Source organism: Rhamphochromis sp. 'chilingali', assembly GCF_963969265.1.
Source record: "Rhamphochromis sp. 'chilingali' genome assembly, chromosome: 9".
Taxonomy (NCBI): Eukaryota; Metazoa; Chordata; class Actinopteri; order Cichliformes; family Cichlidae; genus Rhamphochromis; species Rhamphochromis sp. 'chilingali'.
The window spans coordinates 19,842,367-19,857,842 of NC_137936.1; the positions used below are offsets into that span (position 1 = coordinate 19,842,367).

The 15,476-nt window shown below is 43.4% G+C and overlaps 1 protein-coding gene across 2 annotated transcripts; it reads left to right on the forward strand.

Annotated features, from left to right (window-relative positions):
• Positions 1–1,977: 1,977 nt before the first annotated feature.
• Positions 1,978–7,048, forward strand: LOC308402900 (interferon regulatory factor 6-like). Of its 2 annotated transcripts, XM_080892037.1 has the most exons (8): positions 1,979–2,188; positions 2,524–2,702; positions 3,369–3,564; positions 3,654–3,752; positions 3,845–4,105; positions 4,576–4,968; positions 5,173–5,291; positions 5,539–7,048. In XM_080892037.1, the coding sequence occupies exons 2-8, from the start codon at positions 2,529–2,531 to the stop codon at positions 5,767–5,769; spliced, it is 1,473 nt and encodes a 490-aa protein (XP_080748163.1). In that variant the 5' UTR covers positions 1,979–2,188; positions 2,524–2,528; the 3' UTR covers positions 5,770–7,048. The 2 variants fall into 2 exon arrangements, with proteins under 2 accessions (XP_080748164.1, XP_080748163.1); XM_080892038.1 differs by lacking the exon at positions 3,654–3,752 and having other exon boundaries at positions 1,978–2,188.
• Positions 7,049–15,476: the final 8,428 nt, after the last annotated feature.

The window sequence follows — 15,476 nt, forward strand, 5'->3', positions numbered from 1 at the left end:
CTGCACTCATGTATATATCTTTCTACGTAGCACTTTTAATTCTTATTCTTACTTTTATTTTTTCATGTCTATTTAAGCGCAATTTATGACAGTATGTTTGCACTGAAGCACCGCAGCAATTTCCTAATGTTGTAAACCTGCTCAACATTTGGCAATAAAACCCTTTCTGATTCTGATTCATCATGTGAATCCAAAATGCTGACTTTATCTAATTTGCAGTAATTACATGCAACTTTTCCATGTAATTTTGAACAGTTTTTAAATGTTCATTTTAATGGAATCCGGTAGAATGAAATACTTGATTGGTACATTCAGTTTATACCAAGCAGGATGTCCTTAATGATTATTTATGTGAATGAATAAACATTTTATTTAATATATTTCCATTGCATTTTACTCACACATACTCCGGCCAGTGTTTTTGTTAAATCTATTATCCGACATGCAGAAAAATGCAGCATTTCATTGAAACGTGCAAACATACATTGGAAAAACAGTATCTAAGGCAAAAATGAATTTGGACAGTTCTCTGAAGCTTGGAAGTCAGTATTTGGCAGGATGATTTTCATATGAACACCCTCTCTTACGCAAGCTGTTTTGTAATTTTTAACTAGTCTTCAGAACTGTTGTACCTTTCTCCTAACACCATACCCACACTCAACATGATTTGAACCAAGAATTTCAAATTTGGATTCCTCACATCATAACAGCTGTTGCCACTGACTTTCACTGAATTCCAGTTCTTGTGTAATTTGGATTTCAGTGAACAGGAGACGGATCAACTGAAGAGTCAAATTCATCCCTCAGGTCCTGTGTCATGTCTTTTTTTTTTTTTTAACTTATTTCTTGTGGACATGACTTTCAGGTACTGTTCATCTGATGTAGATAGTTGTTGTTGTTTTTTTATTGTTGGCATTTTTTATAGATTCAACTAAAGAAATTGGAACAAATTATGTGTTTTTGCAGCAGGCTGCTAGTAACTAAGTAGCTAAAGGTACAATTTAGAACACATTGCTGCATCTATTCCCAATTTCCACTTCTACATATAAAGAAATGAGTGATTGCGCATGACTTTTGCTTGTATCTCAGTTCTTGGAGTGCCTCCCATTGTATCTATGAAATCGTCTATTAAACCCTTTGCAGCCCCTGGGGTCACATTTATGTTGGGAGAAACTGGAAACATCTGTTAACCGCACTGGATCAGACAGATCGTGGTGATACTGCAGGCAGTTGGCAGTAAACTGACCCTATCGCCCCAAGCAAAAGAAAAAAACAAAAAAAAAAACACCCACAATTAGCATCACACAGGAAGCAACAAGCACATGATGTATGCTGTGCCAACACCGGGAAAAATCACAATAGCGGGCCAAGTGACACGCTTTCTGCAGTCCATGAGCAGTTTCAGGGAGTGGTTTGATATTGTCGGCCTGTTTTTGGCTCCTAATGGTGATAGGATCATCATCAACCGTCCACTTGTCTGGAGCAAACTCATTGTGTGCATTGTTTTGTTTTGTTTTTTTCGTCGAAACGCCTCCTTTTCCTGCCAGCTGAGTCATGTCACACCGGTCGCGCTTTTCTTAGCTAAACAAAGCAAGTGTGTGAGTATAAAAAATAAGCATGTAAAGCTGACAGGACACAATTAGTTTAAGTGTTCTCAAAAAGGCCAGCTTTACCCCCCGCCAAAAAAGCTCTTAATATTAATTGTCCCAAAAAGCACGGTGTATCTCGTTCTATTTATTTATTGACATATTATAAATAAATATCAAAAGGAATGTAGAGTATCCAAATTACGAATCTGATCAAATAAATTCCTAAAGGACAAAAATAAAAAATGTCGTTCTCGTCGAGATAAGCTGAGATATTCGTGGAAAAATAAAGTGCCCCGTCCACATGCTTGGTGAAAAACGATCACCCAGCTGCTCAGAAAAGGTGTGCCGCCGGTGTGACGTCACACTCCTACCTGAGTTTCGGTGTGGAAAGGGAAGGACCAAAGGAGTGAGGAACATCAGCCATTCTGAGCTCCAGCTCTCCGCCTGTCGTTGTTATTAGTCGCCTTTCGTCGAACCGGTAATCGGTGAGTTCGCTTCGAGGGGAGATTGGTGGGGAGTTTGGACCCACCGAAGCGCTGTTATTTCCAGCTGCTGGTTAACAGGCCGACGAGATCTCCAACTTCCTGCTTTGCCCACAGGTATGTGTGTCGTCTTTTGTTTTCGTGTTTGCTTGCGTCGGGTGTTTGATTTTTGGACTGGATTGGACTGACACACAGATACTGCACTTCACATATTATTTAAACACACCGTGCAAAATCGTCATACGAGGCCTAGTCTGTAAGTAATCTGGCAAACAACTGAAAGGTCGCTCCGTCTGCCAGAGCTGAAGTCCAGCAGCTCTAAAATGTTTGTTTCCCCCTGATAAGTGCTGCAGCGTAGTTTGCCGTGGGGTGCACTAAAGATCATGGGGGGATGTGGGGGGGTTATTAAGACTTCTGAGGGTGGACTGATTTCACTTGGGTTTTCTCGGCAGTGAGGATGGCAGTCACCCCTCGGCGTGTCCGCCTGAAGCCCTGGCTGGTCGCGCAGGTGGAAAGCGGGCGCTACCCGGGATTGACGTGGCTTGACCGTGAGAACATGCGCTTCAGGATCCCATGGAAACACGCCACACGGCACACACCCCAGCACGAGGATGAGGACACCATCTTTAAGGTAAAGATTCACTAAAAGAGGGGTGTCTGCCTGTGTGTGTGACTTTATTCCTTATACATGATCAGAACTTGTACTTCTGCAGAGACAGTGAGGAGGTTTAAGCAGGGGTTATGCTAATTCATTCCTGGTTAATATCCTTTTAAAAAATACCCTCTAATAATAATAATAATAATAAGTAGGACTTTTAATAAAACGTCTGGCTTTGCAGCCCAGTTCTATTTTGTTTCTCTGGGTCATGTTGAATGAAACTTTATGTAGGTGTTTTATTTTATTGTTCTTCTGTAAACCTACCAAATTAAACAGGAGAGGCATAAAGGGAAAAGGTTGTGGCTCATGAGGTTGTTTTCTTTTCTTAAAAAAAATAAATAAGTAAACTTTTTTTTAAAGAAAAGAAAACAGAATTTGATCAGCATAAACTTTGTTGTGACGAGGTGTGTGTACCTCGTGAAAAATTGAGCCTCTGGGCTTGAGTCTTTTCATTCTGACATAGCTGTGAATACATTATACAGCTGTTTCCTGACAAACATGCTGACCCAGCATCACTCAGTAAATAAAGAACACTGGTTTTATTTTTATTTTTTTAAAGTGAGTGCATACTGTGCATAAATAGAAATTAAAATAACTGTGTGATACTGATCCCTTCATTTGGTCTAAATATTCCCCCAGGCATGGGCTGTGGAGACCGGAAAGTTCCAGGAGGGAGTTGACGAACCTGATCCTGCAAAGTGGAAAGCTCAGCTTCGATGTGCCCTGAACAAAAGCAGAGAATTCAACCTCGTCTATGACGGCACCAAAGAGATCCCCATGAATCCTTGGAAGATATATGATGTCTGTGACATCCCTCAGCCCCTCAGCAACCACGGTAAATGAGAGCTCTTTAATGCGGCTCGCTCTCGTCTTTCTTCGTTCATCTTTAATTTTGCAGTATTTGCCACCTCCCTCACTCCGCAGGCTCTTCAGATGCTGGCCCCTGGACACCCGGGGATGATGATGGTCTTGAGGAAGATATTCCAGATACTCCAGAGTCTCTGCCTCCATACCCATCTAATGGTGAATGGCTTTGTCTAAAAACATTACACCTGTTTCTGCAATGTCCAGTTTGATTGCTTATTAACAGTAAATGAATTATTTTCTTCGTGTAGGCACCCCCTCTCCTCTCATTATGTGGTCTCCGATGGGTTCTGAGTCATCCATGCAGCCTCCCAGCTGTCCCCCATCAAACGAGGTCTGGCCCAAAGAGGAGCCTGTTAAACCCTGGCCTAAAGAGGAGCCCGTGGATGTGGAGATGCAGCAAACGACACACGACATGCCCCCAGTTACTCTGCCCGATCCGTCTTTGCAGCCCCCTCCCCTGCCCGACGGCTTGTTTGCCTCTCCCGAAATGTGGATCAGTTCCCTTCCAAGTGAGTGTGAACTGTTGCACCTGCTTGCTTGGCAGACTTCAACTTAAAATAATAATTTGAGCTTTTTGTTGTGGCAGGCTGAGGTGTAGGGGATACCTGCTGTAGCTCCCCAAGTGCAGTTGAACTTCATGACATTTGATTGGTTTAAATTAGGAAAATATAACATCAGAAAACCTCTTCTCTAGACAGCAATACTTGCTGGTTTTATAAAAAGATAGTTTCAACTCCTCTGCTTTAAGCTTGAAGATGTCACTATTCCTGTTGTTGTTTTTAAATAAACAGAACTTTTTATTAATTAATTGAGAATATGTGTCCAGTATGTGCACCATGGTCGTAAAATTGAAGTTTCTGCTTCCCTGTGACCTCTCCTTTTTCAAAAATTAAGCTTAGTTCTTTTTCTGTTTTTACCTAAAATATAGTTTTATTGCATTTTCCTTTTTAACACGCTTCCACCTTCATCTCTGACCCAGTGACAGACCTGGAGGTGCAGTTTCTTTACAGAGGGAAGGAGATGTGTCCTACAGCGACAGTCAGCAACCCGCTAGGCTGCAGGCTGTTCTACGGAGACCTCGGGCCCATGGTCAATCAGGAAGAGCTGTTCGGCCCAGTGAACCTGGAACAGCTACGCTTTCCGACCACGGAGCACATCACCAATGACAAGCAGAGGGTCTTCACTAACCGCCTTCTGGACGTGATGGACAGAGGTCTGATCCTGGAGGTCAGCGGCCACGATATCTACGCAGTCCGTCTCTGTCAGTGCAAGGTGTACTGGTCTGGCCCCTGCGCTCCAAATCCAGCTGCTCCGAATCTCATAGAGCGGCAGAGGAAGGTCAAACTGTTCTGTCTTGAGTCTTTTCTCGCTGGTATGTATTAATGTCACTTCTTTTTAATAAATGAGATACAATGTGTAGTTAAGCATCTTTACACTGACAAAAATGGGAGTTTCAGCGGTTTGGCCCATGCCTTAAGATCAAGGTGGGCAGGTGTGGCCTGCAATGTAAAATGAGTTTGAGCACCTGTGGAAAAGCATTTTTTTTATAAATATATTTTTTTTGTTTGCTGTGCAGGTGTGATAGCTCAACAGCGTGGTCAGGCACCAATCACTCCTGACTATGAGATCAATCTGTGTTTCGGGGAGGAGTGGCCAGATGGAAGACCCAAGGAGAGGAAACTTATCATGGTCCAGGTAAAGAAATGTGTAACATAATTTAATGGTCATCAAAGGACGATGGAGTCGTGTCATCGCATCACGCAGAAATAATTTTTGAGTCTTTTTGCCTATAAAATGTCACTAAGTCATACAAAATGACAGCCAAAAGTTTAAAGAATCTTAAGAAACCAAAGATGATAAGTGTTCTATCTTGAAATTTTTAAACAAAGAAGATTGCGAAGTGTCTTTTCCCAACACTTAACGGCCCTCTTTCACCCTGCAGGTCATTCCAGTGGTGGCCCGAATGATAAGCGAGATGTTTTCTAGTGACAACACGCGATCACTTGACAGCGGCAGCATCCGCCTCCAGATTTCCATCCCAGACATCAAGGATAACATTGTGACCCACCTAAAGCAGCTTTACTGCCTGCTACAGACCCACCAGAGCCCGGAAAACTGGGCGTTGCCACCTGGCTCAGCCCTGAACATCCCCCCAGCACTGCAGACTCAGTGAAACGCGTAAACCTGTGAACTAATAATCACCGATCAGCTACAACATTAAAACCACATGCCTTATGTACAGTGTAGGTCTCTGTTGTGCTGCGTAAACAGCTCTTGCTCGTTGGGAAATGTACAGGCGATGTCTGGGTGTGTCCTGGGATGTTGGAACTGCGTTCTTTGTGTCCTGTGTCAACTCCATGGGCTCTTTAATTAAAGTTACTCGAGTGGTTTTTAAGCACTTTCCACCGAGTCATTGCCAAAGTAATGTAGTATTGTGTATAGAACAACCTTTAGGGGGGAGGTACACGTCAAAGTAAGATGAACGGGCTGAATGATTCCCAGCAGACTGTTGCATTGTAGCAATGATGTCATTCACATCAGCTGTCAGTGGTTTTAATGTTGTGTCTCATCGGTGTTTATCTACACTTCATCTGACGGTTACCTACTGTAAGCAGGGAACTGCTTACAATCATATTCAGAAGTGTACTCAATACTGTAGGATTTATACCCTTTTCAAATTTTCTCTAGTATAAATGTGCCGTGTTTGTGCTTTTCTCTATATAAAAGTTGTGCCTTGAAGCCTGCATTACTCAATATCTGCAGAAACCACAGACTGATGCTGTGGTTTCACTGGCCAAAGTCCTGCTTGTTGCAAGGCAACATTTAACAGAGTTAATGAGTTACAGATATCACGCTGTGCCTTATTTATCCTGAAAGGGTCCTAGAGCCTGCTATTCATGAGGGGCAGAATGCTTTTTATCGTTTTCAGTTTAAATATTTTGAAGCTACGTGTTTAGCACGAGATTTATAGATTTTGGAAAAATAGATAAATGTGAATTAAAGTTTGGATTAATAGATTTTTCTACAGTTCATGCATGACTACAGTTCAGTGGTGCCCAGCTACTTGAGATCGGTGTGGAAAAAACAACAACTTTGTTTTCTTTTTATATGTATGAGTTTCGTGGTCAGCTGGCCCATACACAGCAAAATCTCCAGTGTTAAATAAACACTAGAGAGTGTCTATATGGGTCCACACCTGAGTGTTAAATTAACACTCAACAGAAATGCTGCAGTATACGGTCATATGTTTTAGTGACACCCAAATGACCTGACTGTCAGAGATTTACAGTTAACAAACAGTCAGGTGAATAAACAACAATGAGACACTTGTGTAGGTTAACGTGCTGCACGGGTGAAAAGCTCAGAGCAAATCACACCGAACTGCAGTATTCGTTTATTTTTATAGGTTACATCGTCAATATGCAAATATAATCACATTTCCTGTCCCGCAGGTCCTGGTGTGTGTCACAGAGTATGTGTGTTGCAGGTCAATTTCTAAGAATAATATAATGCAAGTCAACTTCTGCGGATATGTATTTCTGTGCTGGTCTCTTGTCAGTGTCACAGGGTCAGCTTCCTGTCAAAACAGAAAACTGTCTGGTGAAATATGTATAACATAACTTTTGAAGCATAAGCAAATAAAACAAAAACTCCCTAACACTGACCATGCATGATCATGTGCTAACTGTAGCACATGCCACCGCAGACTTGTCGGAACCACCATCTGCCGCACTGCGCTCCAGTCTTCTCCAGGCCTTGGGGTCCACTTGCGCATCAATAAACCTTCCCAAACGAAAAATGTCTGCTTCTTGCTCCCCTCACCACCCTTATCCTGAGCTGCAGCAGTAAAACACTTAACTAATGAAGGGTCTTCTTTCTGAGCCTTCACAAGTGCTTCCCGGGTGAGCAGAAAAGGAGCTCCAGACTCAGGAGCTGGCTCAACCACACTTTGAGCTGCCTCTAAGGCTCCATTATCTCCCTCATCAGTACAGGGCATCACATCCTTCTCTAGAATAGAGCCAATCACTGATTCTGACAAATCAACCCCCCCACCTTGTTGCTGGGCACGTGAACGAGTCAGAACGCTCACCGGGAACACATCCGGGTGCTGCAGGCTGAGGGCATCTAACACAGGCTCTATAACAGGATTGTTGGTCACCTCAGGGGTAGGATAAACTTTCCCACCCGCGATATCATTTCCCATTATAAAATCCACCCCATTAATCGGGAAAGAAGGCCGCACACCCACTGAGAAGAAACCACTCACCAGCTCACTCTGTACCCAAATACGATGGAGGGGAGCAGGCACAAAACTCATCCCAACACCTCTTACAATGATGCTAGAGTCACAGTCAGACTTCTCATTAAATTCAAGCACACTAGCTAGTATGAGGGACTGTGAGCCACCAGTATCACGCAGAATGGTCACTTCACGCTTATCCTTGGTCTTACCAGAAAGCGAAACTGTCCCCTTAAAAATGAAGGGCTTAAAACACTCATCCGGGGTCTCAGGGGAGGGGGGCCTACTGACAGGAGGCATGGTTTTAATCAGCCCGACCCCTTTTGGTTTACGTGAAGTCGAGACTGATTGTTTCCGTTTATAAGCTTCACAATCTGCGATCAGGTGGCCAGACTTAAAACAGAAAAAACACTTTTGGTCTGCCTTGGGACGAAACACAAGTACCTCACTCTTTGGGTGCTGTGCAACTGGCACCTCGCTAGCCTTCACTGGGGCATCGCGCCGGTCATACCTACTGACACTGGTTTTATGGACGAGCGCAAACTCATCAGCCAGCGTCGCAACCTGCTGTAGGGAGGAAACCTTCTGTTCATTAATATATACTGCGATGCGCTCAGCAATGCAGTTCTTAAATTCCTCTATGAGCATTAGTTCCTGGATCGAAGCCAGGTCAGTGGCTTTGCAGGCCGCACACCACCGATTGAAAAGAACACCTTTTTCCCTGGCGAAATCAAGATAAGACTGACCCTGTCCCCTTTTCAACCCCCGGAAACGCTGCCTATAGGCTTCTGGGACCAGCTCATAAGCCAGCAGGATAGCACTTTTCAGCTTGTCATAGTCCAAGCTGTCCTCAGCCGACAACGAGGAACAAACTTCTTGAGCCTTACCTGCCAGCTTACATTGGAGCAAAATGGCCCACGAATCCCGTGGCCAGTGCAAGGCCGTGGCTATTCGTTCAAACGACTCGAAGCAGCTGTCGACCTCAGTGTCACGGAACATCGGAACCAGACGACTGTTTTTCCCTACATCAAACGGTGTGTCTGCCTGACGAATGGAGGCAGTCGGAGGAAGGGAAGCCTGCCGGAGTTCCAGCTGTCGCAACTTAACAGCTGTCTCTGCCTCCACCTTTTTTAATTCGACCTCCCTGGCTCTAGCAAGCTCTGCGTCTAAACGCCTAAGCTCCAACTCTTTCTTTAGCTGGAACTCCCTCTCATGATCCTCCTTTTCCAACTGGAGACGAGCCAGGCGTACACGGAGCTTAGCATCCTGCTTCGAGCCTACACTTGATTCAATGGAGAGAGGTTCGAAGCAAGGCAATGTCATGGGTTTGTCCTCAGGCAGCCCCTGAGCAACAGGTGTCGATACCAATGGACCTACAGCTTGAGCTGGCACCTGCGGAACAGGCTGAGACGCTGCACCATGCTCAAGTGGACTGGAAGACACTGGCAAGGCCACTATCCCTTTCTCCACCAAGCCAGACACAAGAGCAGCTTTCAGCTCAGCCTTACGCAGAGCTGTGGAGACAGAAATGCTATAAAATGTTGCCACCTCATGCAAATCCCTCTTCCTACAGGCGTCCAGTTGGACAAGCGAGGGGTTTTCCTTAAACACGGCAATATCAAAGGTAGCCATTAACTCTAAAACAAAAACTACCTGAGGCTAACAATAACAACAAAGAAGCACCACCTCCAATACACAAATGAAAAACAGGCGGGAAATGTGTGGCCACAGGTTAACCAATAAATAAAAATACCACCGACCCTCTCCCCAGACCTGCCTACTAAAATCTTAGCCTAGTTAGCTTCTGGAGTGTACCAGGCTCGAGGCAACTTTAAAGGCTAAGCATCAAGTGCACAAAGCACCGACAAGCCTACCCCCGACAGGGAACTGATCCCCACCCGGGATTACTCCGAAAATAAAGGAAAAATAAAAAATGAGTGCCTGAAGGAGGAGCTTACGCTCAGCTAGACACTCCCCTTTTGCTAACTGGAGAGAGAGCGCAGCAGATACAATACAACTAACCAGGACACCGGCAAACAACCCACTAAAACTCAATTGCTGTTCCTTCCATTCATATCCCGGACGAGCCCCCACATTGTTACGTTCCCCCCCGAAGGGGTCTAGGCATGTGAGTGAGGGGACCAGTAACAAATGAGTCCGGAATCAGAATGAAAAGGAAAACAGACAGAGTTGTTCTGTATTAATATAGCTTTATTACGAATGGTACAGGTGTATTACAAACGACATTAACTTAAAGAGCCGGCAACGCTATTTTACCAACAATGCCAAAGAAACAAAGGAAACACTCGCAGCTAGTGATGTGTCCTGTGTGTCGAAGCTTCGAATCGTGCGTCGGATAATCGCGGGGGCGTTTTTCTGAAGCGCGTATCGAGGCTTGCTTTGATTACGTATGCAGTGACGTTCGAGGCCTCGCGAGCAGTCCGTACCACGTGACTGATTCAGGGACTGGTTCACCGGTTCGCGCCAGATTCGAAATAACATGGGCAGGAAAACAGCTGATTCCCCATCACACCGTGTTGTGGAATTGGATTACGTACGTGCTACATGGTTACTTGTGCATTTCTTCTTCGATGGAACCAGCAAGGAAGAGATGTTTTTTTTTTTTAAATTTTGTCTCTCCTAATAAAGTATGCACACAGTAATAAATATCACAAATGATAAACACCAAAATATAAATAAACACTACACATCCTATAATCTGATTTCTGTCTTTTAGTTTATTAAAAAGTGAAGCACCAAACACTAGTTTGTGTCATTATCCAGATGTACATAAGGTTTACACATCATTATAATAAAAGAGCCCGCTTCACTTGAATTGTCCACTTGATGGCGCAGTAGAGCAAATGAATCATCACAATGCTTCGAACCATGAGTCGACCAATTGGATGGAAAGCTTCAGTTCATCATGAGGCTTCATCTCACCATCACTACTCGCAGCAACAAAAGGCAAGAAGACTACTAAACAAAAAAGGGAGGCACTTCCCACCCTACTCCTCACCACGGGGAGACACTCTCAGGGCCCACAAGCCCATCTACTCACTAGTCAGAAGGAGGCTGTCTGTCCAAAACCTAGCACAAAAACGTGTAGCGCCACAGAGGGGAAAAAACCACCCTGCTCACAGCTCATCCCCAGTTTAAATAGCCTCAGAGGTGATTGCTGACTGGAGTCAGGTGGCAAACGAGGCTAATCAGAAGCAGCTGTGTCCTGGGGAGAGGAGAGTGAGAGAGACAGAGGGGGTAGGAGTGGCAAGAGAGGAGGAGGCGGGGAGAGCGGGCAAACACCCCACCCACACACTCCCACAGCCTCACAGGACGTAATATTGGAAAACATTAGAAAAACTTCAAGCAAAGATATGATTGCGCTATAACGTGTTGTAAAAGTAATCAACTCTTTCTCTCCATTAATGTATGCAAGGTGCTTGAACAAAACAAATCACAAGAGTTATATTCAACCCTCTGGATAATTGTTCAGTTAGCTATTAGCTCACGTTGGAACATTACATTTGTGTGATAAATGCACGTTTTTAATCTTAAATAAATCTTTGATATTACTGAAGGAAAACCTTCATTCCTTGGTGTGACTTTCTTAAGGATAGTGAAGGATGAGAAACGTGGAAGCAGGATACTCATAAATTTGATTTTGGCTAAAAGGGGTCAAAAGTCTTAAACAGATGAGCTAACCCCTTAAAGTAACCCTGTAACAGCATTTTATCTACTCTGCATCACAGTTTAACAACCTGTGGGTATTTGGGGTTGATTACAGCTGGTAGCAGAGTAATAATTTGTAGAAGTATGTTTCCTTTACACTGATATTCAGTTTTATAAAACACTTTATACTTTTTACTTTGTATTTCATAATATTTTAGAAGGATTTAATTTGTGATGCTCATATAGTCAATTCAAAGCTGCAGTTACTGTGTGTTATTAATATACTGTGTTATCAGTATATTAATAATGTACTTGATTGGTCTAAAGTGCATTATAGTAAACTCACTCCAGTAAGCTTAAAAATGGAGAAATTATAATGAGTAAACATAAAATTCTTGATAAAAATATTCTGATTTTCTGACAATAGTGTTGAGATAAAGTTTAGGCCTTCAGTTTGTCCGAGCATTACAATAACTAAGTACATGATGTGGTTTAAAATTGACATTTTATTTTCATGTCATCCAGCAACAGACACAGTTAGATACATTAATTTTTGGACAATGATACATTTTTCTGTGCACCACCACAGTGGATTTTAGACCAGATAATCAATATCTAATTGGAGTGCCGACTTTCAGCTTTAATTCAGTGGGTTTAAATTTCTGAGTTAACTATTGGAGATACATCGTTCTCAGAAGTACTCGGACAATTAAGTGATAAACTGTTTCAAGGTCAAGTAAAGCCTGCTTACTTGTTATTTCAAACTAACTAATCAGATAAAAGATCTGGAGTTGATTTCAGGTCTTGAACTTTCATTTGCTATTGTTAACTGGAATTCTAAACATGCGGTCCAAAGACATGTCCATGTAAGTAAAGAAAGCCATCATTAGGCTGAACAATCAAAATAAACCAGTCTGAGAAACAGAAAAAGGAGTGGCCAAATCAGCAGTCATGTACACTCTAAAATGGAACCAGTGGAGCAAGGTCATTAGGTTGGGTGTCAGGCGCCACCTCTCTGGGGACATCTTAGGCCCTCCAAGGTATGGAGGCCTCTCTCCCCCTACCACCACTTCCCCTGCCAGTGGCGGACTCCCTCAGACATCAGTGCGTTGGTGGTTCTTTGTGTCCGGGGGTGGGAGTCCAGGTACACACCGGCTCACTCCTTGGCGGCCGCTTATCGGGGCCTGGAGCCTGGGGCTTGCTCGGGCCACTTCGGAGGTGTGGTGCCCCCGGCCTCTCGGCCTGGGGCTCGGTCACTCAGGCACGGCTGGCTGCCGGCGGAGCTCACGGGCGCGTCACTGCAACTCCCCCTGGTTTCTGCTCCGCGGCTGCTGAGTGAGCCCTCATCTGGGACTCTCCTCAGCTCTTTCTGGGACAGTGGCGCGGCTGCCCCTCTGTTGGTCTTCCTTGGTCTCTTGTGTTCTGGGGGCCTCTGGATGTCTGGAGTTTTGATCTCCTCCATACCTGCTTCATGCCCTGGAGGACGGGGCTGTGGCCCCCCCACACCCTCTAGCAGATCATTACATGAAGGAACCTTTTAAAAAACAAAAAACAAACGCGTCCATGCTCACAGGTGTACACACGGGTGATCACACCCACAAACTACACCCTTTTTGGCTCCTACCTCAAAGCACACTGTGTTGTGTTGATCTTATGTGCTGCACAATAATGTGTAATATTTAGTATTTACTGTCATATTCCCATATATCATTGTGATGTTGTTTATTCTATTACTCTTGTTCTCTTCTGCTTGTTTTCTTTTTTCTTTCTCAGCAGGTGACCCAGGTGACTGATATATGCATTTTTTTTCTTTTCTTTTTCTGCTCACTCTGTTGGTTTTTGGTTTTTGCCCTTCTCCCCCGTCCCTCTTCTCAGCTGTTTCTCTTTCCCTCTTTCTTTCTCCCCTTCTTTCCCCCAGTAAAGTCTGTCCCATATTCAGTAAGTGAAAATAAAATAAACAATAAAAGGTGAATCAAATGGACCATTATGGCAAGGCTGGGATGGTCAATTTGGTAAAGTAAATCCGTTGGGCATCTTTCTTTGCCTTTAGACAACAATTCTGATGGCAAAAGAGCCAAACGGGACAGGCACAAAAAAAAAAAAAAAAAAAAGCAGTCATGTACACTCTAAAATGGAACCAGTGGAGCAAGGTCATTAGCGTTTATTAATCATGTGACTGCTGATAGACGTAGCAGGGTGGATTGTGAAGTATACAGGGTCGCAGATGCCAACAGACTTAATAAACTGATCCGTAAGGCCAGCAATGTTGTGGGGATGGAGCTGGACTCCCTCAAGGTGGTGTCGGAGAGGCGGATGCTGTCCAAGATAAAGACAATGTTGGATAACACCTCCCACCCACTCCATGACATGTTGGTCAGTCACAGGAGCTCGTTCAGTGAGAGACTGAGATTACCGAAAAGCACCACTGAACGACACAGGAAATCATTCCTGCCTGTGGCCATCTCCCTGTACAACGCATCCACTTAACACACTGTTTGCTGCTACAACTACACATGTTTCTTTTCCAAATATTTATTTATAAGTGACTTATGTATGTATGTATGTATATATATGTATATATTGTACTATTCTTAGTTAGCGTATTGTCTGTCTTGTCTTAATGTTGGTTTAAAATGGAGCACTGTAACAAAAAATAATTTCCCCCAGGGATCAATAAAGTATTCTGATTCTGATTCTGATTATACTCTCTGCTCAAATTCAGCCAAATGCCGCAAAACTGTGCACACAGTATTTCACAGTGTGAGTGAATGATGACACAAAAGGAAAAAAAGAAATAGTTTCTCAGGGCAAAGAAATGGGATATTCTTCAGTGGCCAAGTCGGCTATCTGATTCCATCCCCAAAGAGCGTGCTTTTTATTTATTAGATTCAAAACTGAATGCAGCAGCTGAAGGTAGCTGCAGTAAAAGGCCTAACGGAGCATCTCAGTGAAGGAAACACAGCACTTGGTAATGTCCATGGGTTCTACACTTCAAACTGTCCCACATGTCCCACAGACCTTACATTTAAAACTACTTCAGGTTGTCCACATCATTTTGTGCTTCTAAAAACAGGAGACTGTATATGATAATAGAGTCCAACACTTAGCTGTGTTTTGTTGTTGCTGATTCCTTTCACTATTTGATATGTTTTCTGGTGTTTTTGTGTTAAGATTTAGCTGCTGAAACAGATGAACTGATTGATGCCTCGGTGCTCATCTTCAAGGTTCTCTCTTTCAAATGTTAAATTTAAAGAAAGGTTTCAATAGATATCCAACAACAGCTACGATCTAGAGAAGTACAACTAACACAATAGAGCTCTTACCTTAAAGACCTCATAGTACTCTTACCACATACTGACTGTATCGAGCACTCGCCTGCAGCCTGTGAAAATATTTTACACTTTTTTATTGTGAAGGTCTCCTCCACAGGTCTCAAATCTCTCCTTCATGACCCCTCAGTCTCTACTTCCTGCGCTGCTGTCTTTGACAGGTTTGAGCCCGTGACTCTCTTCTCTTTAAAGGAGATTTTTGGTCGTTTTAAGCCTGCAGGGTCTCCAAACGATGTCCCTCCTCGACTCTTAAAAGAGGTGTTACCAGCAGTTGGACCTTTGGTTCTTGAGCTGGTAAAACACAGTCTGATGTTAGTTTGATGCCCTAAAGATTTTAAACATGCTCTAGTCAAACCCCTGATTAAAAAACCTGCTCTTGATCCTGCAATTTTTGCAAATTACAAGCCTATCTCCAAACTACCTTTTCTTTCCAGAATTCTTGAAAAGATAGCTCACAGCTAATTAATGACATTCCTGGAAAATGATTTAGACGTTTTCCAATCTGGTTTTAAACCCTCACATAGCACTGAATCAGCCCTTTTAAAAGTTTTTAATGACATATTTTTAGCTACTGACGCTGGGAACTGTGTTGTTCATGTGCTTTTAGATTTGATGGCTGCGTTTGATACAGTGGATTGTGCT